The sequence below is a fragment of the Vanacampus margaritifer genome, chromosome 6 (genome assembly GCF_051991255.1).
Source record: "Vanacampus margaritifer isolate UIUO_Vmar chromosome 6, RoL_Vmar_1.0, whole genome shotgun sequence".
NCBI classification, from domain to species: domain Eukaryota; kingdom Metazoa; phylum Chordata; class Actinopteri; order Syngnathiformes; family Syngnathidae; genus Vanacampus; species Vanacampus margaritifer.
This window is the reverse complement of record NC_135437.1, coordinates 9,948,074-9,970,318: the sequence shown is the minus strand read 5'-3', so window position 1 is coordinate 9,970,318 and position 22,245 is coordinate 9,948,074. Positions and strand designations below refer to the sequence as shown.

General features: G+C 40.0%; 4 protein-coding genes across 7 annotated transcripts; 2 read left to right on the top strand and 2 right to left on the bottom strand.

Annotated features, from left to right (window-relative positions):
• Window positions 1-1,011: 1,011 nt before the first annotated feature.
• LOC144053110 (ammonium transporter Rh type C 1) lies at window positions 1,012-11,703 on the bottom strand. Of its 4 annotated transcripts, none has more exons than XM_077567181.1 (12): window positions 11,626-11,703; window positions 10,716-10,776; window positions 6,856-7,048; window positions 5,810-5,960; window positions 5,039-5,186; window positions 4,787-4,953; window positions 4,581-4,718; window positions 3,934-4,070; window positions 3,727-3,851; window positions 3,578-3,651; window positions 2,395-2,462; window positions 1,012-1,428 (listed from the first exon to the last, which is right to left on the bottom strand). In XM_077567181.1, exons 2-12 carry the CDS (start codon window positions 10,756-10,758, stop codon window positions 1,395-1,397), a joined length of 1,278 nt encoding a protein of 425 aa, XP_077423307.1. In that variant the 5' UTR covers window positions 10,759-10,776; window positions 11,626-11,703; the 3' UTR covers window positions 1,012-1,394. The 4 variants fall into 4 exon arrangements, with proteins under 4 accessions (XP_077423307.1, XP_077423306.1, XP_077423305.1 ...); XM_077567180.1 differs by lacking the exon at window positions 11,626-11,703 and adding an exon at window positions 10,857-11,625; XM_077567179.1 differs by lacking the exon at window positions 11,626-11,703 and having other exon boundaries at window positions 10,716-11,624.
• On the bottom strand, window positions 11,639-12,885 carry gdpgp1 (GDP-D-glucose phosphorylase 1). Its single transcript, XM_077567185.1, has one exon. The coding sequence runs from the start codon at window positions 12,704-12,706 to the stop codon at window positions 11,639-11,641; it is 1,068 nt and encodes a 355-aa protein (XP_077423311.1). The 5' UTR covers window positions 12,707-12,885.
• Window positions 12,886-14,551: 1,666 nt separating this feature from the next.
• LOC144053156 (immunoglobulin-like and fibronectin type III domain-containing protein 1) lies at window positions 14,552-16,612 on the top strand. Its single transcript, XM_077567278.1, has 3 exons — window positions 14,552-14,567; window positions 14,723-16,311; window positions 16,601-16,612. Exons 1-3 carry the CDS (start codon window positions 14,552-14,554, stop codon window positions 16,610-16,612), a joined length of 1,617 nt encoding a protein of 538 aa, XP_077423404.1.
• Window positions 16,613-16,626: 14 nt separating this feature from the next.
• LOC144053150 (titin-like) lies at window positions 16,627-21,394 on the top strand. Its single transcript, XM_077567263.1, has 2 exons — window positions 16,627-20,983; window positions 21,163-21,394. The coding sequence occupies exons 1-2, from the start codon at window positions 16,627-16,629 to the stop codon at window positions 21,195-21,197; spliced, it is 4,392 nt and encodes a 1,463-aa protein (XP_077423389.1). The 3' UTR covers window positions 21,198-21,394.
• Window positions 21,395-22,245: the final 851 nt, after the last annotated feature.

Below are 22,245 nucleotides of genomic sequence, written 5' to 3'. Positions count from 1 at the left end.
CAGGTCGAAGTAATGAAACACTGACCTTGACCTTTATCACTTCCTGCCCTTTGAACTGAGGTCACGATGAAAAGGCAAGTGCATGTTTGGTCAGTAAGGGGGGGGCTTTCTTCACAGTCTGTCCGACCCCTGGGGAAAGCACTTGCTGGAGATCCTTTAACTCAAGGAATTGTCCCTCTTTTTATGTATAATGGAATTATTTTTGGGAAGGGCATTTGTTTGTGATAACATCTAGTGGGCACACCTTGTCTACTCATTGAAAACTCAAAGCAGGACATTTACAAAAACATCAATCGTCTTCACTGACACTGTCAGAGAGACTTTCACTGTCCTAAATAAATAATAAATTACAGTAAACTAGTTCATATATGTGTATAAATATATTTATATTTAACAGGCCTACATCTCTGACACTATCAGCAAATATTTTATTTACATACCATGAGTTGTGTAGCAAAACAGGAACATATAGGCCAATTTTTTTTTTTATTTACCTCACACACACAACAGAACTCCTCATTTCACCAGATGACAGACGGACACACACAAAACCCAAAAATGTCATCAAATAACCTGTGTGTGCAAGAGTAAATGTTACTTTGGCCCTTTTCCCTAATACTTTTAACCTGATGATGATGTGTTTTAAAATTAGGGGTGGACGAGTATCGGTACCAGGTCAACCTCTTGTGGCCATTTTATGACCAGGAACTAGAAATTAGAAGAATAGAAAGTTGCTATTAATTTCATGCAATTTTAAGGGAAAATTATTTATTGGGATAAGTCTTTCTTTAGAATTATCTGTCAGTGGGTTTTGGGAGGGAAATTTTTTATATCAAAAGTACCCGTGTTATCAGTACTTGGCACTGGTATCGGTGACTATGCAGGAGTTGAGTACTCATATTGGTATTGGTCTGGGAAAAAAAAGTGGTATAGAACATCCCTATTTAAAATCCTGAGTGTGGCAGTTTTCATGCATCCGACCCACCAATGACCACAAGAGAACAATGCAGAAAGAGTTTCAATGATCTATTTCAATTTTGCATTTCATCACATTTTATTCGGCATACACAACAATTGCAGATTGAAATCTATCATTCTCAACAACAACAAATCAACATGCGCTCGGCAAAGAATTTACAATAAACTCATCGTGTCTTGTTTCATAATTCATATTGTGAATTGGCATTGTGGAAATCAACTTGACAATATGACTGATATTCACACGTTGGTGTTTGCTTCTATTTTTTTTTACTTGACGTAAATTTTCGATTTTACGTAAATATACGCACTGGATGGACACATAATTTTTGGAGTGTTGAAAAATATGGAATGAACCGCAGGATTATAAAAATGTGCCAACCAGGACAGCAAACCCTCATATTCCAGACGTTGGGTCAGTTCTGCTCCAAGGTGAAATTTGACTCCGTTCTATAAATAAATAAATAAATAATTAAACAACACACAAGATTCCACTTAATGGTCCTCATAAAATATCAAATTAAACAAATAAAATTATATATGTCTCATTGAATGATGTAATTTACACATTATACGTTGCATCTCCAAGGTCACTTGTGTATGTACGTGTCAGTGCATGTGTGTACGATGCAGTAAAAAAATAAAATAAAAATGCTCAACACAAGCACAAAACATACTAGCGTAAGCATGCATAGCATCGCCAACAACATAGCGTGTGCGTGTGTGTGTATGCGCGTGTGGTTTCGCCCATCTTGGAGGCATGCATTAAGTGAACCAGTGCTGCCACCAAGAGGATAAAAAAAGCAACAACAGCACCTCACTTGAAATATTATGCTAGCTTTCTTACTGTTTGTGTGTTTTTAGTTGTTAAACCTTAGCGTATCATTGGTATTAAAAATGTTTTTTTCAAAAATGCAATATTACACTTGGGATGCTTGTATATAACAGTTAAGCAAATTTTAAAACAGCCATACTTACACATCATCTCGTTTGAATCTCAGTTATATAATGTATATCCATTATTTTGGTCCTGCATTTACTGCTATTGTTAGTTGCACTGTTGTCAGTACAGTATTTATTTTTACTGGACAGGTGGTTGAATATAGGTTTCTTTTATGGAGTTTTAGAACCATGGAATTTTCCACTGATATTACTTCCCGCATTTATAAGTGGGCTGAGGCTGTGCGGCTAAATGTTTTTCTCAAGCACTGCTTTTCTTATCACGTGGAAAACTGACCAAACTAACTGCACTCATTCTTCTTCTCTTGTCTCCCAAACAGAAATAGGAAACTGAAGATGCATAATGTTACACAATTGTGATATTCTCTGAACTAACAATGGTATGTGGTATAATTATTTGTTTGAATATGAATACAGTACTTTGAGTATATTTGGCCTACAAAGTAAAACACTTACACATCTTTGTTGAGCATGTGATTGTTGTACTGCAAGACTGGTGGAATACTCTCCTCGTCATCAGGCACCTGCAGACAATTTCAACAACATCATTCAGGGGTAGAAAGTAGTAGTACGTCAACTTTGTTTTCAGCCCGGAAAGTTGAAAAAAATATACAACACTGTAGTGTACACGATGGTCTTAGCGTGGGTCATTCGGAGAATAATCAAGCTGCTTGCTGTGACTTGTGCTGGTTCTTATTTACACTATTACATGTTAAATGTATTCTTCTTAAAAACTACTATTCCAAAACCATTTCAATTTGCCGAATTTTCATTTTTCACTACCTTATCTCTAAACAACAACTACTATATTTCAGTAGACAAATATAATTGCTAACTTTAAATGTAAAGTTTTAGGAGGCATGTTCTATTTTTGACACACTTGGAGGTAACACATCTTTAGGATGGATTAACTCAGGAGGTCGAAATGTCTAATCCAATTTAATGCATGCATCAGATTTTCTTCTCTTTTACACTGACTATACATACTAGATTTCAAGTGACGTATAACTGATATGACTGTGACACAATCCTAACTGCACATTAGGTCATTCACTGCCATTAACGTTTCTAGACATCAAATATTCATTTTAATTTTTTCTATTAGTTTAACATTTTTTACCCCTTTTGTCAACAAGAGTATGAAAACCTACAATTTTTTAATTGTACTTTTAGAAGATATAAAATTTGTGATTAATCGTGAGTTAACTCGTGAAGTCATGCAATTAATTACGATTTTAAAAATGTATTCGCCTGACGCTCCTAATTTTTAATAATCTTTTCTTTTTTTAATCGCTTCAGGCGATTAAAATTTTTTATTGTAATTAATCGCATGACTTCAATAGTTAACTCCCGATTAATCATAAATTTGATATCTGTTCTAGATGTACAATATATTTTTTTCTTCTAGGTCTTCATACTCTTGCTAACAAAAGTGGAAAAAATGTTAAACTAATAGAAATAGTTCAGATGAATTGTTGACGTCAATAGCCGTCAATGGCAGTGAATGAGTTAACAACTAGTGTCAACACCGGGTAGCCGTGACACCATCACTGACTCTTGGTCACACGATACTCAAATCAGTCAAACGTATTGTGATTTGTGAAAAACACTCATGACATTGACTGGTGTAGTTGCCAACCTCCCAGTAGGGTTCATCATCGAAGCAGTTATCATCAGCCGGGTCCCCCCAGATGGGCAATCTTAAAATAAAACCTGTAAAGATTACAAAGACATCATCCAACTGCACCAAAAGTATTAAGGGACTTTCGGTCGGTATATGTTGCTTACCAACCATGATGCCTCCACCTACACCGAAGCAGACAGCTACACAAATGCCTGCGGCCTGGTGACCACCCTGCCTTGTGGGGGTCATCGCTTCAAAATCGCCCTCAAAGTCAAAGGTGTTAATCAGCCTTTCATATAAGAAAAGAAAAGAAAAACATTCAGTGTGGCCTCATTTCATCTAAAACTCCATGATCCTGACATGCTTCTCACCCTTCTTTACCATACACCGAGTCGGATGCAGCTGCAGCGGTTATAGCGCCCACGATGCCACCTATAAGCCCGGGCATGGCGTGGAGGTTGTGGACTCCACACGTGTCCTGAATCTTCAGGTGCTTCTCCATAAATGGCTGGAAGACAAGTGTTATGTAGGAATGGATTAGTGAAGCTCAGCGACCTCTGTCAATGTTTTGGGTCCATTTGTTTGTTAGCAATCAAGTCAGACTGGACGCCATTTTGATTTGATTGTACCATTATCAACATGGTGACTCAAAATAGACCCAATCTGCACTTTTATCCGGTTCTCCTTCCATGCTTCCATAAATGATATCAAGCATAACATCATTTCTAAATTAAAAATAATTTGGAAAATTAGAATTACTGTACTTGGGCAATTTTAAAACTTTGCTTTTCACAAATTAGCTTAAACAAAACACAAGGGTTTATAATGACATATGATAGAGACAAAAGTATTAGTACACCTAATAAACAATAACTTCATACACATTGCTATGTAATGGAACATAAATGGGACTTCCGTACTGTTCCCCACAAAGGATAGAAGCATACAATTGGTGAACCAACTCGGCCAACATCACAATGCAAATCCAGATCAAAACTACAGTAGATGTGCAGAATACCGTGAGGAAAATATAACCCAATGTGGAGATGACACCGCAGCAGAAGCCAACTATCAGAGACCCGTATGGCATCAGCATGAATTCTGCTGCAGTTCCCACCGCAACACCCCCAGCCAAAGTGGAGTTTTGAATGTGAACCTGGGCAGAAGAAGAAAAAAATGTGTCTACTATAATCGATTCTCAGCAAACGCATCAGTGACTTTTACCATGTCGAGTTTGCCGTGCTTCTGGAAGAGGCTTGAGAAAGCCACAGTGGTGAGCACCGTTGAAGCCAAGGCCAGGTAGGTGTTAATGGCAGCTCGGTGCTGCCCGTCCCCGTGGTCGGCGATGGCTGAATTGAAACTGGGCCAGAACATCCACAGGAAGAGAGTTCCTACCCGTTGAATATTGGGAAGAAGGCAGATAACCGCGTCAAAGTACACAATGTGGTCATGCAGCGTTTGGTGTCGCCGGCCTACCTATCATAGCAAAGACGTCAGAGTGGTAGACTGAGCCCTGCAGCCGACTGCTCTGGTCCAGGTTGGGTCGATAGAGCATCCACGAGATGGCGAGGCCGTAATAAGCACCGAATGTGTGGATCACCATGGAGCCTCCTGCATCTCGAGCCTTCGGGTTCAACGAGCGGTACTCGGTTACAAAGCGCTTCATTTGACCTGTTAACCTTGGACTACTTTATATCCAGATTTAGAAAGTTGACATTCGAATAAATCAAGCACACAAAGTCTGGTTGTAAACCACTAGCAACTGTAAGGCAGTATATAAATGCCCAAACATTTACAATATTTAATACACAAGCAAATGGGCATTCACTTATATAGTGCTTTCCACCTACAAGGAAGTCTCAAAGTGCTTCACACTGACTCCTCAGCCACCTACCGATGACACAGCATCAGGAGCAACTGGGGGTTCAGAATCTTGCTCAAGAGCTACTTCAACATGGTCACAAGGGCCCCGGGATCAGACCCAGGACTCTACCACTGAGCCACGCCGCCCCCTACATGTACATACTCCACAGGAATTCAAATTTGTCACTGTATACTACCAAAATCACAATTTGTCTATTTTCAGAATGTGAGCGAAAACCTACACAAGCAACTCCAGGAAAGTCGGAGCAGAGATTCAAACCCTGAACCCCCTCCCCGATTCGCTTGGCTATTGCTTAAAATAGATGTAATATTCCAAACAGTAATGAGACAACAAAACTTTTTTACACGAGTCCTCGTACTTACGTGTATGACAGTGAGGATGATGTATTCCTCCACAGCAAACAATGTGATGCCAAACAGAGTCAAAACCAGCAGCTGGACTGGACTAACTTTACCAAGCACAGCTCCGTAAGCAATCAAGCAGCCCGCCACACAGAAATCTGCATTAATTAAACTTGAAAAGAAAAACAAAACATTTACGAGTCACTATATGTAAATAAATACAGTATTGAGCAGTTGTCTAGGAAAAAACAATACCAAGTGAGGTTATACTATAGCATAATATGTATTTATAATATAAGCATTAGGGGTGTGCCAAAAAAATCGATTCTCATAAGAATTGCGATTCTCATTTAGTATGATTCAGAATCGATTTTAAATGTCCCAAAATCGATTTTATTTAAATTATTTTATACTGTCTTGCCTTTGTCTGTGTGTGCCTTTATTTGGAGCGCTGTTTATGTTGTACCCGATTTGGCCACTTAGGGGCAGTGTGGTTCCACGCGGTCTAATACAGCGTTAAGTTGTAGCCACATTAGAGAGTAGAAGGAAAAAGTCACGATCAAGTTATTCCAATAAAAGTTGGTTTTTTTGCAGCGTGGAGCCGTTCTTTTGAGTGATAAAAGTGCCGCGAGTAGCGCGCTAATTAGCATTAGCGAGTCAGACTGGAGTAGATCATTACAACTCCTTGCACTTCTATAGATTGAAGCAAAAATCATTGTCAATCAAATCATTTTGAATCAAAAATCTTTCTTAATCGAAAATCGATTCTGAATCAAATCGCAGACCCAAAAATCTGAATTGAATCTAATTCTGAGACATTCAAAGATTCCCACCCCTAATAAGCATCATCATTTTTGTAACCAGATAACCATAGTAAGAAACATAATTAAATCTAATGTTTATGTATTGTACAGGCAAGTTTTTTTTTATGTGGAAGCGTAATTGGTGGAAACTCGAAAATATATACAAATAATTAAAAAAAAAAAACAACTACTGTTGTTTTAAATGACTGTATAATCCAGTATTTACGATTAGGTTGAAGAGGAAGTCGGACTAGCCAAACGTACCTTTCAACACCGATTTTGATCTTTCCATCAGTGTAATCCAGGGAGTGGAACCAGCCTTGCATTAGCAGCGCCCACTGGAGGCCAAACGCTGCGATGAGGAAGTTGAAACCCACGGCGCCAAAACTGTAGCGCTTGAGAAAAGTCATCAGGAAGCCAAAGCCCACAAAGATCATCACATGGACATCCTGAAAGCCTTGACAGACACAATAATGGGTAACTTATTTTTACATTATATGACATAAATAAACTTACTGAGTCAGTACAGTTAATAAAGCTTTTAGAGCTGCAGTTGTTTCACCCTGTAACTACAGATGACTTTCAAAGATTATTTTCTAGGAGAATAATTGTTTGGGAATTTGCACAGACTGAAAAGTGAAACGGCATCCCTGGAATGGATTGTGTTCAGTCTTAGAAGTTTGCACTTAAAATAATAAATGTCTTAAAAGTCAACTTACATATATTTACATTCATAAGAGAGCTTGGTAAAAAAAAAAAAAAAATAACGTAATGACATGTGTGTCTAAATTAAGATTACAAAATTGAATTCAATAAAATTGCTTCAATTGGTAAACACACGACTGCATTAAATTAATCCAAAGTGAATATATTACGTTTATGAGTTCATTAAATTTAATATATTCACTTGAATTAAGTTAATCCAAAATGAATGTATTAAATTGGTTAAACAATTCACTTTTTAGAGTGTAGTTATTTTCAAATCAAAATAACATTTTGTACCAAGTACAGTATTATTATTTTTTTAAGAAAAAAAAAAAATATGATGCAGCAATGTTTTAAAAACATAAACAAGCATATTAAATGAATACTGCTCTGAAAGTGTCCACCCAAAAAAACAGTGATCATTATTATCTTTTAAAGGCAGAACTGGCTAACAAATCCTGGTAATTGCTCTCTTGTGGGTACCAGCATCACCCGGCCGGTGTCATTTACAAAAAACATGAGCACACATCTACTGGCACAATATGTTGTCACTGTGAAACATTAGGAGAAATTGTGACAAACAGCAGTGTCAAAAGTGTTCAAATGCATCCAGCTGAAATCTTCAAATTTGCCTCAATGATCATAACAGTAACAAAAACAGCCCCTTGACACTTTTGTGGGCAGTTGTGATTCAAACTCCTGGAAAACACTGAAACTGGAAAAGCTGGGTGACAATGCGAATCTCAAGAGAAATGATCACCTGTGGATGTCAGCAATTGCATTTGATTCCATTTCAGTCTGCTTTTTGAAATTTGAAAATAGTCAAATTGATACTTCCAGTATGGAAGCCATTTTGAATGAGTTCATTAAAAAGGTGACACACTGACACTGATTGGATACGAGTCGAGACAAAAGCCAGATTGAAGTCACTTACTTGGATATCTGAAGTAGAAGTCATTCTCAATGTCACTTGATATATTGAACTCTTTCCTATGCTCTATCCAGTGTGGATTAGACTCCTCGTCGTAACGGATAAAAACCCCAAACAAGATAATCATGGCCGTTTGCCACACTATACACACAGCTGGAAGACTAAGACGAACATTTGTATTTTTCGAACGATCACAGAATTCCCTGAAGCTTTGAATGCAGCCCATTCTGGAGGTTTAGCTTCTTTTCTTTTTTTGCCTGATCTGCCTAATATATGCTCAAGAGTCCAATCATTCGATTTAGATGTGCTCTTTTCTAGTTCCTGACAAACTGAAAGCCAAGCTCAAGTGAAGGTGAGCAAAGATGAGAGGACACGCCCACCATGACGGTCCTTTGACACTGGCTGAAAACCGAACATGCAGTGGTTGGTAAGTAAGCGAGGACAAATACTTCATTGGTGTACTTAGTAAGTACACTTTTCAGGTATCAAAAGGGGGATTATTTTACTTCCTAATAACTTTTTTTTTCAGATTTTAAAACAGGTATTGTGTATAGTTGAGAGTAAAAAAATATTCAAAATATACGATTGTAGGTCTAAATTAGGAAACAATAGTTGCAATTTTTGGAAAACATAATAAAGCTTGCAATAGAAAACAAACATATAAACATCACATGGGTGTATATTCTTGTAAACTCCTCCCACAACATCACAGTGCGATGGGTGTGATGATGCATGTGTGTGTGTGTGTGTGTGCGTGTGTGTGTGTATACACGTGATGTCATGGAGATTTCATGTGGGGATCGGGGGTTGTTCTCATGACTTGAGAAGTCAGACCTTGTGAAGCATTCACTGTAAATAACGTGTTTCCCACAAGACATGAGAAAGGTGCTTGACAGGTTTGACTCAGTCAACCATTACAGCGCCGGGTTCAAGGTGAACACAGGTGTCCACTGACAAACGGCAAAAGTCAAGGAGTGAGTGTAATCCTGTAACTGACCATCCATTTTACAAAGCCAGTTTTACATTTTCAACACTAATTTGATTGTGTTAAATGTATCGAAAATGATTCACAATGGGCCACATAGTTGCCGTTCATTGGTTAGCGCGTCTGCATCACAGTTCTAAAGTTTCGGGAGTAACAACTAAAGTGATTTTGCTGCTTACCTGAGCAGCACAAGAGATGTGGTGAAAGATGTGGGAACAAGCATATGTATTAAAATGTAATAAATATCACATGTAGTTAAAAAAAATAAAAATACAAGTAAAAAATTTGAGAGGGTGCACTTGCGTGTAAAGAGAGACGAGCAGCAATCGTTGCCCATCTAATCTATTTACTAGGGGTGTGCCAAAAAATCGATTCTCTTAAGAATCGCAATTCTCATTTAGTACGATTCAGAATCGATTTTAAATGTCTCAAAATCGATTTTATCTAAATTATTTTATACTGTCTTGCCTTTGTCTGTGTGTGCCTTTATTTGGAGCGCTGTTCATGTGGTAACCGATATGGCCACTGAGGGGCAGTGTGGTTCCACGCGGTCTAATACACTGTTAAGTTGTAGCCACATTAGAGAGTAGAAGGAAAAAGTCACAATCAAGTTATTCCAATAAAAGTTGTTTTTTTGCAGCCATTCTTTTGAGTGATAAAAGTGCTGCGAGTAGCGCGCTAATTAGCATTAGCGAGTCAGACTGGAGTAGATTACAATTCCTTGCACATCTATAGATTGAAGCAAAAATCATTGTCAATCAAATCATTTTGAATCAAAAAGCGTTCTTAATCGAAAGTCGATTCTGAATTGAATCGCACACCCAAAAATCGGAATCGAATCGTGAGACATTCAAAGATTCCCACCCCTACTATTTACAACACCTCTTATGCTGTTCAGGGTCATGTCCAGCAAACGTGATTGTTCAGAAATTTCGAAGTACCAATTGAGGTGGCTCCAATACCTTGTGACCATGCATGCCTTCATTGATAAATGAGCCTGCTATCATGCAAATCAACTCTAAAACAGGGGTGGGCAAACACAATCCTCAAGGGCTGGAGTCCTGCAGGTTTTCTAAAACGACCGTAATGGCCAACCACGGGGTGCCATGGCTCAGTGGTAGATCGAGCGGTTGTCTCCCAAACCAAAGGTTGAGATCTTCACCATGGTGAAGTGTTCTTGAGCAAGATACTGAACCCAATTTTCTCCCGGTGGACCTGGCAGGGTCTTGCATAGCAGCAGCCTCCCATTAGTGTACAAATATGTGTGTGAATGGGTGCAAGTGAGCCTTTGTAAAATGCTTTAAGGACCATATACTGTAGTGTAGATTTAAGTGTATACCTTTTTTTTTTAATTTAACCATCATTTTTTTGTCCCTTTCATAGGAAGCAAATGGAAATGTTGTTTGAATACTGTAATCCTTTCCTGAGTCAAACTATTCAAAGAAACAGCTGGATTTTCCCCTAGTTGAAACCTAAATAAAAGCACATTAAGGTAAAACTTACCTTTTGATAATCCATATGGAAGCAGAAAGCAAGTAGGCTTCATGCGTCACACTCTCCATACCTGTAATACAAGTAAAAGACAAAAAAAGTTAACCACTGTACAGAAACACTTAAGGAACTCCAAAAAATAATAATACTCACCATAGTGGGAGATTCAGACTAAAACAGCTGGATTATTGATGCTGATATATTCACAATTTAGGGTGTTTTTTTTGTATCCAGAAAAACTCAACAAAAAAACATGTTGTATGGTCATCATTACACTTTCCCTCTTAGCTGTTTTTAATACCCTTGTGATGACAAACAAATTAGAACCAGACATGAATGAATCTGTAGTATAAAGTGTGACGACAATTAATTCTTACTCCCTTGATTTTGTATTAATTATGAAAATAACCCTTTTTGACAAAGCAGCATTGGATGCTGAGAGGAAAAAAACAAGCTTGTCATCAGATGAAAACACACATCGCTGCACTAATCACTTGAGTCGGCTTGGATCACACCACCTTAGCGATGCCATTCAGGCACATGATAAGCTCTACTGGGATGATGCTATAAACTTCAATTTGTATCAGTCTACACATTGACCGGCAAGATTTTCTCTTACAACAAAAGCGGCCATGTTTTTCAATATACTTTTGTCAATAATACAAAATGAGGTAGACAGAAAGTCCCCACGCATAGTATTCCGCGAATCACATATCATAACCACTTATAAAATATATCTAGTCTATCTATCTGGCCCATGAACAAAAATGACCAATGTGTGGAAATAAAACAAATGTTGGTCAAATTGTTGGCAGCAACATCATATCGAATCTCTTTCAAAATGACTGCGCACACACTCTTGGCAATGTGTAGATTTATGTCATTTAGTTGTATCATAAGCACTGAACATTACTTGACATGCCTTGTCCAAAACTCTACAGCATCATTAAATGTTGAGTCAGCTGCTTTTCCAATTGAAGAAATTCGTCGTGCAAAAGAAGATAATGCTGAATGGTTTCTATCACATGCGATTCAGTAGCGAGCTCATAGTCCGTCTTGTTCTTAAACGGTAGATGTCCAGCAAGCTCGCATAGAGCAACGTTGAGAGTAGATTCCTCTTTGGTACCGAAACAAGATACTCGGGGCCACACGGCGATGCGTACGCCTCTTCTTAATAACTTGTCATCCTCTTCACAAGGCGGACATCCTCTGGTCATGAAGAGGTTGTGAGCGACATTGGCCTCCACTAGGAAGTCAGTGACATGAGAGATGGCACTTGCAACATCCTTCACTGCCTCGGATTCTGTGTAGAACAGAAAACCTGCAGGAAATCCCACTAAAGTGTAAAATCCCTTTTCAGGAAGAAGTGGCCGAACAGGCATCGATTCAATATTGAGCTGGTGTTTCAGGTAATATCCATGGAGGTGTAAATGATTAACAGATGCAAACGCTCCTAGACTGTTGAAGCCCACACGAAAGGCTGGATCGGAGCTGAGCAGCACCGATTCGATACCAGCTTGAATGGCAAGCCTTGTGAGGAGCTGGGGGGAGCAGTGTGCTGGATCTGGAACAAAAAGACAGTGTCCAAACTCCAGAGGACTGACGTTGACCAACACAACTGTCTTATATGGCTGATGGGCAATTTCATGCTCTTCCTCGGACTCCTTAATCATCTCAAATATGATCTCATCTGGATTGACCTTGTTAAAATTAAACTGCTTGGTGTTGAAATTCTGCTGAATACTGAGGATCTCCTGCGGCTTTCTTCTCTCCATTCCTCTCTTGACATTTAACTGGGCCACAAAGCCACACGGGCCGGGCAGAATTCGTGTTTGTAAGTCCCCCAAATGGTACCGAAGGACCCCCTTCTCCATCCTGTCCGTCCATCCATCTTGGATGGCTGAATCAAACCTTGATTCACATGCCAACACGGATATGTTATCGGTGTTGACGCGCACATCTTTGATAAAGTCCTTGTTCCCATAGACAAACTGGACTGGCATGGTCGGTTCTCGACGTAACGTAAGCTTTGAAATGAAAAGGGGTGGGGGGTAATCTTCACACTTCTAGTTGGATGTTCACTGTTTAGTTATCATCCATACGATCGCTTCAGCACGTTTTACTAATGTTGACTTTCGGTTATTTCCTGAATAGTTCCGTTAGTTCTTCTTCGTTGGTATTCATATTTCCGGTCTGAGTTGACACAATAAAAGCTACTTTCACAGTCTTCTGGCTGGGAGTTCTCGATTAGTTCCCATCATCAGCACGATACCATAAAGTAAACAAATGTTTTAATATTATATTTAAAAACAAAAAAACACAGCATTGTCAGGTATGATTAAACAAACCACTTTTTATATATTAATTCGTTTTACTACTGTACGCTCCTATAACGTCTTGTTCCGTTAATTGTTCTACATTGTTGCTTACATTTCCGGGTTGAGATGGCAAAATAAAAGTATGAGAATAGATGTTGCTGTCACGGAAGCAAGATTGCGTTTGTCAAGTGTAACGAACAATAGGTCAGAAATCGAGATATGAATTGAATCTGAACTTTGGCGTATTGTTACAACCATATCCCTTATGTAAAAAAAATACATCTTGATAAATAAAAAACAACAACAGTCTTCCCTATAAATATTGTGTGACGGGTGGTTGGGATGAGCTTGATGGGTCTTATCTAACATGAAAAAACAACACAAATAACTTAAAAAAAAAAAAAAAAAGATCGTCAGAACTTCTTTCTTCCTGGCTTCTCCAGAGGTTCAAATGATATCACTTTCTCTTAGTGATGTCACTACAGCCACAGTCAGTAATTTATAGACACAACTAGTAAGCGTGACAGGGTGGTAAATTAAACTGAGGGACCCAAATAAATGTTTTTATTTTTAAGATATTAAAATTATTATATTTTATGGAATCAGTGACACACTTACTCGTGGAAATAATAAATCTTTAATCTCTTTGGTGATATTTTAGATGCAAATGTTATGTTGGTCAATACGGACATGTGAAAATGGCCATGTAATCAGTAAAGTGATTAATTAAAAATAGTATGTCACTCTAAAAAATATAGTATTCACCCATATATCATGTTAACAACAACAATGTATTTAAAACCTTTCAGCTTTAGAAAAACACTTTGGCACATTTTTTGTGCCCTATACAGTTTATGAAACATGGACTCAAATATCACTGGTAGAATGACTCTGCTGTTTTGTAACCCACACAGGCTCAACTAACTTTAGAAGATGCAGCAGCTGGCCAATCAGTCATTTGGCTATTTTAGAAGCTTGAGTAACTGCATGCTTTTGGAGATAAAGCAGGCAGTAACTGCTGGAGTTGAGTTGTGCGTGTTTGGCTGCTTGGGAGCACAGCTTCATTTTACATACCTCAAACAGCATTGAGTTGAATTTCTTTTGTTTTTGCTTAGTATAAGGACATAAACAAGGATGGAGGGAGGAACAGACAAACAAGTAAGTTTTTTTCTTAAACTTGCGCAGAAAATATGATGACATTTTGTACATTGGGCACTGCTTAGTTTTTGGTTCTTTGGGATTCATAATAATTGTTGTATGTTGTTAAATCTGTCATTATGTTAAGTTGTCAGCCTCGACTACAATGTATGTATACAGTGTATCTACTTTTTTAAAAATACCTTTAGTATATTAAAGAAATAGGTTTTCCATGGGATCATGTGAGAATTAACGCATCGGTGCATTAATCTAATTTCATTGACAACTGTATCTATTTTGTAGACAGGAAATGAAAGAAGCAATACAGCTCATCTCCTTAATTTGACACGTAATACTGATCCTGAGCCATCCACCTCTGCCATTGTTCAAGGTATGCAAAGCACACATAGTCATCATAAAGTTTTCATTATAAATATGCATTTATAACAGTGCTTTTAAAATATAATTACAAACTCAATATATCATCCAATCACTGTGTGAAATTAATCAAATAGGCCTTACGTCTTACACAATGTTTTATTTATTTGCTATGTGTTTCTATAGGACAGACCACAGGATATGTTGAAAGGAGCACACAAAACCCTAAAGACCAGTCTGCTACTGATGCAGCAAAGGAAAAGGCTTTAAAACCCACCCTTCAACTGACTTTTACCACATTCACGGTGAAAAATGGTGAAGATTTGAAAGTAGACATACCAGTGCTGGGGAATCCAGCCCCAAAGATAGAATGGAAAAAAGATGGACAGACTGTCAAAGAGACATCCAGGCTGGAGATCTCAACCACATCATCAATGACAGTTTTTCATATCAGACACGCTACCAGAGAGCACGTTGGCCAATATTCTATCACAGCTAGCAACAATGCTGGAAACTATACAGGAGAAATCACAGTGGTGGTTCTTGAAAAGCCTGACCCACCCATAGGGCCTGTGAGAATTGATGAGGTCAGTTCGGACTATGTGTCCATTTCCTGGGAGCCACCCGAATACACAGGAGGCTGTCAGCTTGACAACTATGTTGTGGAGAAACGTGACATTACTAACATGGGGTGGCAAACAGTATCAGCAACGACAGTGCGAACTGCAATCAAAGTCACTAAACTAAAGGCTGGCAATGAGTATCAATTCAGAGTGTTTGCAGAAAATAGGTACGGAAAGAGTGCAGCCATCACATCTTCGGTCGTACTTGCACAGTACACTTTTAGCGTGCCTATGGCTACTGGTACACCTTTTGTGTCCACAGTGTCAAAATACAGCATGTTAGTTGAATGGGAAACCCCAAGCAGCGATGGAGGTAGCGCTGTCACTGGCTATCACCTGGAACGAAAGGAGAAAAACAGCATATTATGGACCAAGCTGAACAAATTTGCCATACCTGACCCCCGATTCAAAACAACTGGCCTGGAAGAAGGCATTGAATATGAATTCAGAGTCTTTGCTGAAAATATTGCTGGACTCAGTCCATCAAGCAAGATTTCTGACTGTTATGTGGCGAGAGATCCCTGTGATCCACCTGGTAAACCTGAAGCGGTTGTTATTACAAAAGAGAATATCACACTCCAGTGGGCAAAACCTGCCAATGATGGTGGCAGCTCTATAACAGGCTATGTTGTTGAAAAGAAAGAGCTTCCAGATGGCCGATGGATGAAAGCAAACTTTACAAATGTTATTGAAAATCAGTTCACAGTTACAGGTCTGACGGGAGGCCAAAGTTATGAGTTCAGAGTAACAGCCAAAAATGGTGCAGGTGTTTGGAGCAAACCCTCTGAAAGTATAACCATTTTTGCCGAAGATGTAATTGAAGGACCCTCTGCCATCATGGACCCCAAGCTCAAGAGTCCAATTGTTGTTCAGGCTGGCGAAACATTTACAATTGAAGCTGATTACTTTGGAAAGCCGCTTCCTGATGTAAGATGGATGAAGGATGGTAAAGAAATCAACAAAGCCACACCTAGGACGGATATAAAAAACACCCTCACTCATACAACACTGAATGTCAGGGACTGTACACGAGTGGACGGGGGATGTTTTGTCCTCAGTCTCACTAACATCGATGGAACAACATCTATGCCAGTTATTGTGAAGGTACTGGATAGACCCGGTTCCCCAGACGGACCTTTGAGGGTGAAAGCTGTAAGTGCTGAAAAATGTAATCTTCAATGGAACCCCCCTTTAAATGATGGCGGTGCCAGTGTTTCACACTACATTGTTGAAAAAAGGGAGACAAGCCGTGTAACATGGACAGGGGTTGACCCCCATGTTGAGTCTGTCAGTTACAAAGTAACAAAGCTGACACCCGGGAGAGAATACATATTCCGTGTTTGTGCTGTGAACAAATTTGGTGTAGGGGAATTTCTGGAATCCGAACCATTCATTGCACAAAATCCTTTTAAAACACCCAGTGCGCCTTCAACCCCAATAGGCAGTGCTGTGACTGGAGACTCTGTAATGTTGACGTGGGAAAGACCTGAGACGGACGGGGGCTCTGAGATAGATGGCTACATCCTGGAGAAACGCGATAAAGACGGTGTTAGGTGGACTAAATGCAACAAGAGAAGATTGAATGACTTGCGCTTCAGATGCACAGGACTCACTGAGGGACATTATTATCAGTTTAGAGTATCAGCAGAGAATACTGCTGGTGTTGGTGCATCCAGTGAGGCAAGTGATTATATTAAAGTGTATGATGCATCATACCCTCCTGGTCCCCCTACCAACCTCAAAGTGACAGACCATTCATGCAGTACTGTCTCTCTATCCTGGTCCAAGTCTATCTATGATGGTGGAGCGCCCATTACTGGATATGTTGTTGAGATGAAAGAAGCAGCAGATGATGAGTGGATCACATGCACACCATACACAGAAGATACAAAAGACACCATAAAAGGTCTGAGAGAAAATGCAGAGTACAACTTTCGGGTACATGCAACAAATGCCAATGGATTTGGTGAGCCTGTGGACTTACCAGGGTCTGTGGTTGCAGCTGAGAAATTAGAGCATCCTGAAGTTGAGTTGGACTCGGCTTTGAGAAAGCTAGTTAATGTTCGAGCCTGTTCAACATTAAGTCTCTATGTCGCCATACGAGGAAAGCCAGAACCTGAAGTCCATTGGTCAAAGGAAGGTAGTCCTCTCAGTGAGTGTGCACAAATAGAGGTGACAGGCTCCTACACATTGTTGCTGATTGAAAATGTAAACAGAAATGACAGTGGGAAGTATTTATTGACTGCTACTAACTGCAAGGGCTCAAAATCAGCATTCATCAATGTTCGAGTGTTGGATACTCCCAGTGCACCAAAAAACCTGCAAGTAAAAGATGTACAGAGAGATTCTGTGTTCATCTCCTGGGAGGCTCCTCTCATTGATGGAGGAGCAGTGATCTCTCATTATGTCGTGGAAAAGAGAGAGGAGGCAAGAAAGGTATTCACGAGTGTCTGTAGCAACTGCACAAGGAACTCATGTAAAATTGACAACCTCCAGGAGGGATGTTTTTATTACTTCCGTGTCTTGGCTGTAAACGAGTATGGAAGTGGACAAGCAGCTGAAACAAAAGAACCAGTTAAAATGTCTGAAGTGCCTCTTCCTCCTGGGAAAATCACACAGAGTGATGTCACCGGTGACAGTGTACAGCTCTCGTGGGAAAAGCCAGATCATGACGGAGGAAGCAAAATTACACGTTATATTGTAGAAATGCAAGCAAAGGGCCATGACAAGTGGACAACCTGTTCTGAAAGTAAATCACTGGAAACAGTTATTAATGGACTGACAAAAGGAATGGAATATTTCTTCAGAGTTAGTGCTGTGAATGAAAAGGGAAAGAGTGAACCAAAGCTCCTGTTGACACCTGTTACTGTAAAAGACACAAGTTCTCAGCCTGTTATTAATTTGTTGTCCAGCACATTCAGTGTGAAGGCAGGGAATGATTTAAGGATTGATGTGCCATTTAAGGGTGTACCCCAGCCAACAGCAACATGGAAGAAAGATGGCAACATACTCAAAGAGACCTGCAGGGTAAATGTGTGTACATCTGATATGTCATCTCAAATTATAATCAAAGATGCAACAAAGATAGATGTCGGGTTGTATGAGGTAACCGTTGCCAATTCCGCTGGAACTACGTCTGCTGAAATTCATGTTAATGTTTTTGAAAAACCTGGACCTCCATGTGACCTCACTGTGGAAGAAGTGAGTGCTGACTTTGTGGCTCTGATATGGCAGCCCCCGCATTATAGTGGGGGGTGTCAAATATCTAATTATGTTGTTGAGAAGAAAGATACAGGCAGCACAATATGGCAAACTGTGTCAGCCACCGTTGCCAGGACCTCTATAAAAATATCCCGTCTGACACAGGGCACTGAATATCACTTTCGTGTTGCTGCAGAGAATCGCTATGGGAAGAGCTCTTTTGCTGAGTCTGAACCTATTGTTGCCCAATATCCTTTCAAGGTTCCAAGTCCCCCAACCAATGTCTGTGTTGTGAGTGCCTCAAAGTCTATCATGGTCATTACATGGAGCCCTGCAAGCAGTGATGGTGGCAGCCCTATTATTGGCTATCATATTGAATGCAAAGATCAAAGTAGTATTCTATGGACAAAGTTAAACAGAGGCCCAGTGACAGAGAACAGATTCAAAGTGACAAGTATTGAAGAAGGCCTCGTATATGAATTTCGGGTTTATGCTGAGAATATCGTTGGTGTAGGCCCCTGCAGTAATACCTCTGAGCCTGTTGCAGCAAGAGACCAGTGTGATCCCCCACGCAACCTCACAGTTTCCAATATAACAAACTCTTCAGTTTCCCTCTCATGGGACAAACCACAATACGACGGTGGGGCTAAAATAACTACTTTCATTGTAGAGTGCAAGGAGCTTCCGGATAGTTGTTGGCTCAAGTGTAACTTCACCAACTTACTCAACACCTTTTTGGAGGTAACTGGCCTCACAGAGGGTGAGCAATATGACTTCAGGGTCCTTGCAAAGAATGCCGCTGAGCTCTTCAGCGCACCCTCTGAGACCACGGGACCTGTCACTGTGCAGCATGATGTGGAGCCACCTAAAATTATCGTAGAGGACAAATTTAGACAGGTTTTGGTTGTTAAAGTGGGTGAACTTCTAAGAATAGATGCTGACGTCTCTGGCCGCCCCAACCCAACAGTGTTGTGGTCTAAGAATGGTAGAACTATTGGCACAAAGGGTAGGGTTGAGATTACAGCAACAAAGACGCATACATCTCTGCTTGTCCGGGAAAGCGTTCGGAAAGACTCTGGACAGTACATTCTGACGCTACAAAGTACTGCGGGTACTACATCTACTGCAATTACATGTAGGGTCTTGGATAGGCCTGGCCCTCCAGCTGGACCCCTGGAAGTGTCTGGAATTTCAGCGGATAAAGTCACCTTATCATGGGGACCCCCTCATGAGACAGGCGGGGCAGAGATCATGCATTACATTGTTGAAAAGTGTGAAACCAGCCGTGTAGCCTGGACTCTTATTTATGGTGACTTGATAGCAACTACTTGCAAAATAACCAAGCTGCTCAAAGGAAATGAATACCTCTTTAGGGTGAGGGCAGTGAACAAGTATGGTGAAGGGGAGACTTTGGAAAGTGATCCAATCAAGGCAGTTGACCCCTTCACCATTCCATCTCCTCCAACGGATGTTGAGGTCACAAGTACGACGAGTGACACTATGACTATCTGCTGGAAGAGACCAGTATCTGATGGCGGAAGCCGAATCGGCGGGTACATTATCGAGAAGCGCGACAAGCAGGGTATTCGTTGGCTGCGTGTTAATAAGAAGGCTGTCTACGACCTACGAGTCAAAGCTTCTGGCTTACATGAAGGATGTGAATATGAATTTCGGGTTTTTGCCGAGAATGCTGCAGGAATAAGTGAACCCAGTCTACCAAGTCCCCTTGCCATGGCAGAAGACCCCAAATTTCTGCCTTCCCCTCCTGGAAAGCCTACACTTCTCGATTCTTCCAAGTCCTCAATCACTCTTTCATGGAACAAGCCATTGTTTGATGGTGGAGCACCAGTCACTGGGTACAAAGTTGAATTCAGAAAATCCACAGAAGAAGCTTGGGCTGTTGGGACTCATAACACAGACAATACTGAGTTTAAAGTAACGGGGCTCACCTCAGGGGCAGAATACGTGTTTGTTGTTAGATCAATAAATAAGGTAGGCATCAGTGATGCCAGTCCTGAAACGGATCCTTATGTGGCTGTGGAGAGAGAAGAGGAACCCAGGTTTGACATTAGCACTGATATGAAGAAGACTCTCCATGTTAAGGAAGGAAGTGCCTTCACCCTTACCGTGCCTTTCACTGGCAAGCCTGTTCCAAGTGTGACCTGGGAAAAAGCAGATGTGGATTTAAGAATCAGAGGACTGATCAACACCACCAGCTCTGTCACCTCCATTACTGTAGAAAAAGTGACTCGTGATGATACAGGCAAATACATAGTCAAATTGCAAAATGGTGTTGGGAATGCCTCTTTGTCTCTAAGTGTGAGGGTTCTGGATTCTCCTGGTCCACCAACACATTTAGCTGTTAAAGATGTTACCAAGAACTCTGCCACAGTTACTTGGGACATCCCTGAGAATGAGGGAGGAGCCTCTGTTAAGAACTACCTTGTTGACATACTGGACATCAGCAGAAAGGGATGGACAAGAATCACGAACAGATGCCACCGGTTGTCCTACAAGGTGGCTGACCTGGAGGAGGGAGGGATCTACTACTTTAGAGTCACTGCTGAAAATGAATTTGGCATCGGCGTTCCGGCTGAGATGAGGGAAGGAACAAGAATGGCAGGTAAAGTATGCGGAAAGCACATTTATAATGTTCTGTTTAGTAAGATCGTTATAAAAAATAAGTATTTCAGTCTGATAGACCTAAACAGAGAGAGAACTATTACAACTGTTGTAATTAAGTCAGCACTTTGTTCCACTGTATACTGTTGTTTAATTATGTTTTTATCTGTTCTATTTTAGATTCAACAGAATGGGAAACAAACCCGGGAGCTTAGTTTGGCTCTCCTCCAGAGTTGAGCTGAACTCTTCCGCATGTTGAATAATTGCTGAGCTATCCAAACTTTGTTCAATTTAAAAAAGTACAAGTTCTTTGTATTTGGTATTCCCACATATTGTGCTGTAGTTAATCTAACATGTTTTATAGCATTTTTGTAAGTTTAATCAACTAAATGAAATAAAAATCATTACTTAAGTTTGGAGTTGATACTGAATATAAAACATTAGTTAGTGTTACGCTTATTGATTCAAGCAATCAAGTAATTTATCCGTTTCAAACCACCATCCCTTGACAAAACCCAACTCCAATGAAGTTGGGACATTGTGTAAATAAAAACAGAATACAATGATTTGCAAATTCTTTTCAACCTCTATTTAATACAATTTACAGTGACAAAATATTTCATGTTCAAACTAATCAACTTTTTTGCAAATACTTATTTTGAATTTGAAGCCTGCAACACGTTCCATGAAAGATAAGCCAGTGGCATATCTACCACCGTGTTACATCACCTTTCCTATTAAGAACATCTACGTTTTGGAACTGAGGACAATAACTGTTGAAACTTTGCAGGTGGAATTCATTCCCATACTTGCTTAAAGATGCATTGTGCCATTTAAAAATTGAATGTTAAAGCTTTTTCTACATCATGCATGCTCTACCAATGCCCAGATGAGTACGAAGAGCCCTGACTGTTTTACTCTGACTGCATCTGCAACTGCACCTATCAGCGTTTATCTTCCTTTTATAGTAGAGTGTGAGGACCCTGCACACTCCATAGTTTCTTTGGGGAGGGGCGGAGTTTTTTTTTTTACCTCATTTGTCAACTGTGGCTGTCGCTTTAACATCGTGCACGTACTCGCACGCGCACCATGAAGGAACCTGACACAGATGCTGCAGTTACACTTTTGGCCAGAGGTGGCAAACGCGAGTAAAAAAGTGACAAACTGCACAAAGATCCTTTAATGTACAGAAGAATATGGGGGAGTCAAGTGTATCCTGCTTCTCGCCCAAAGTCAGCAGGTATAGGCTCCAGTCACCTTTGT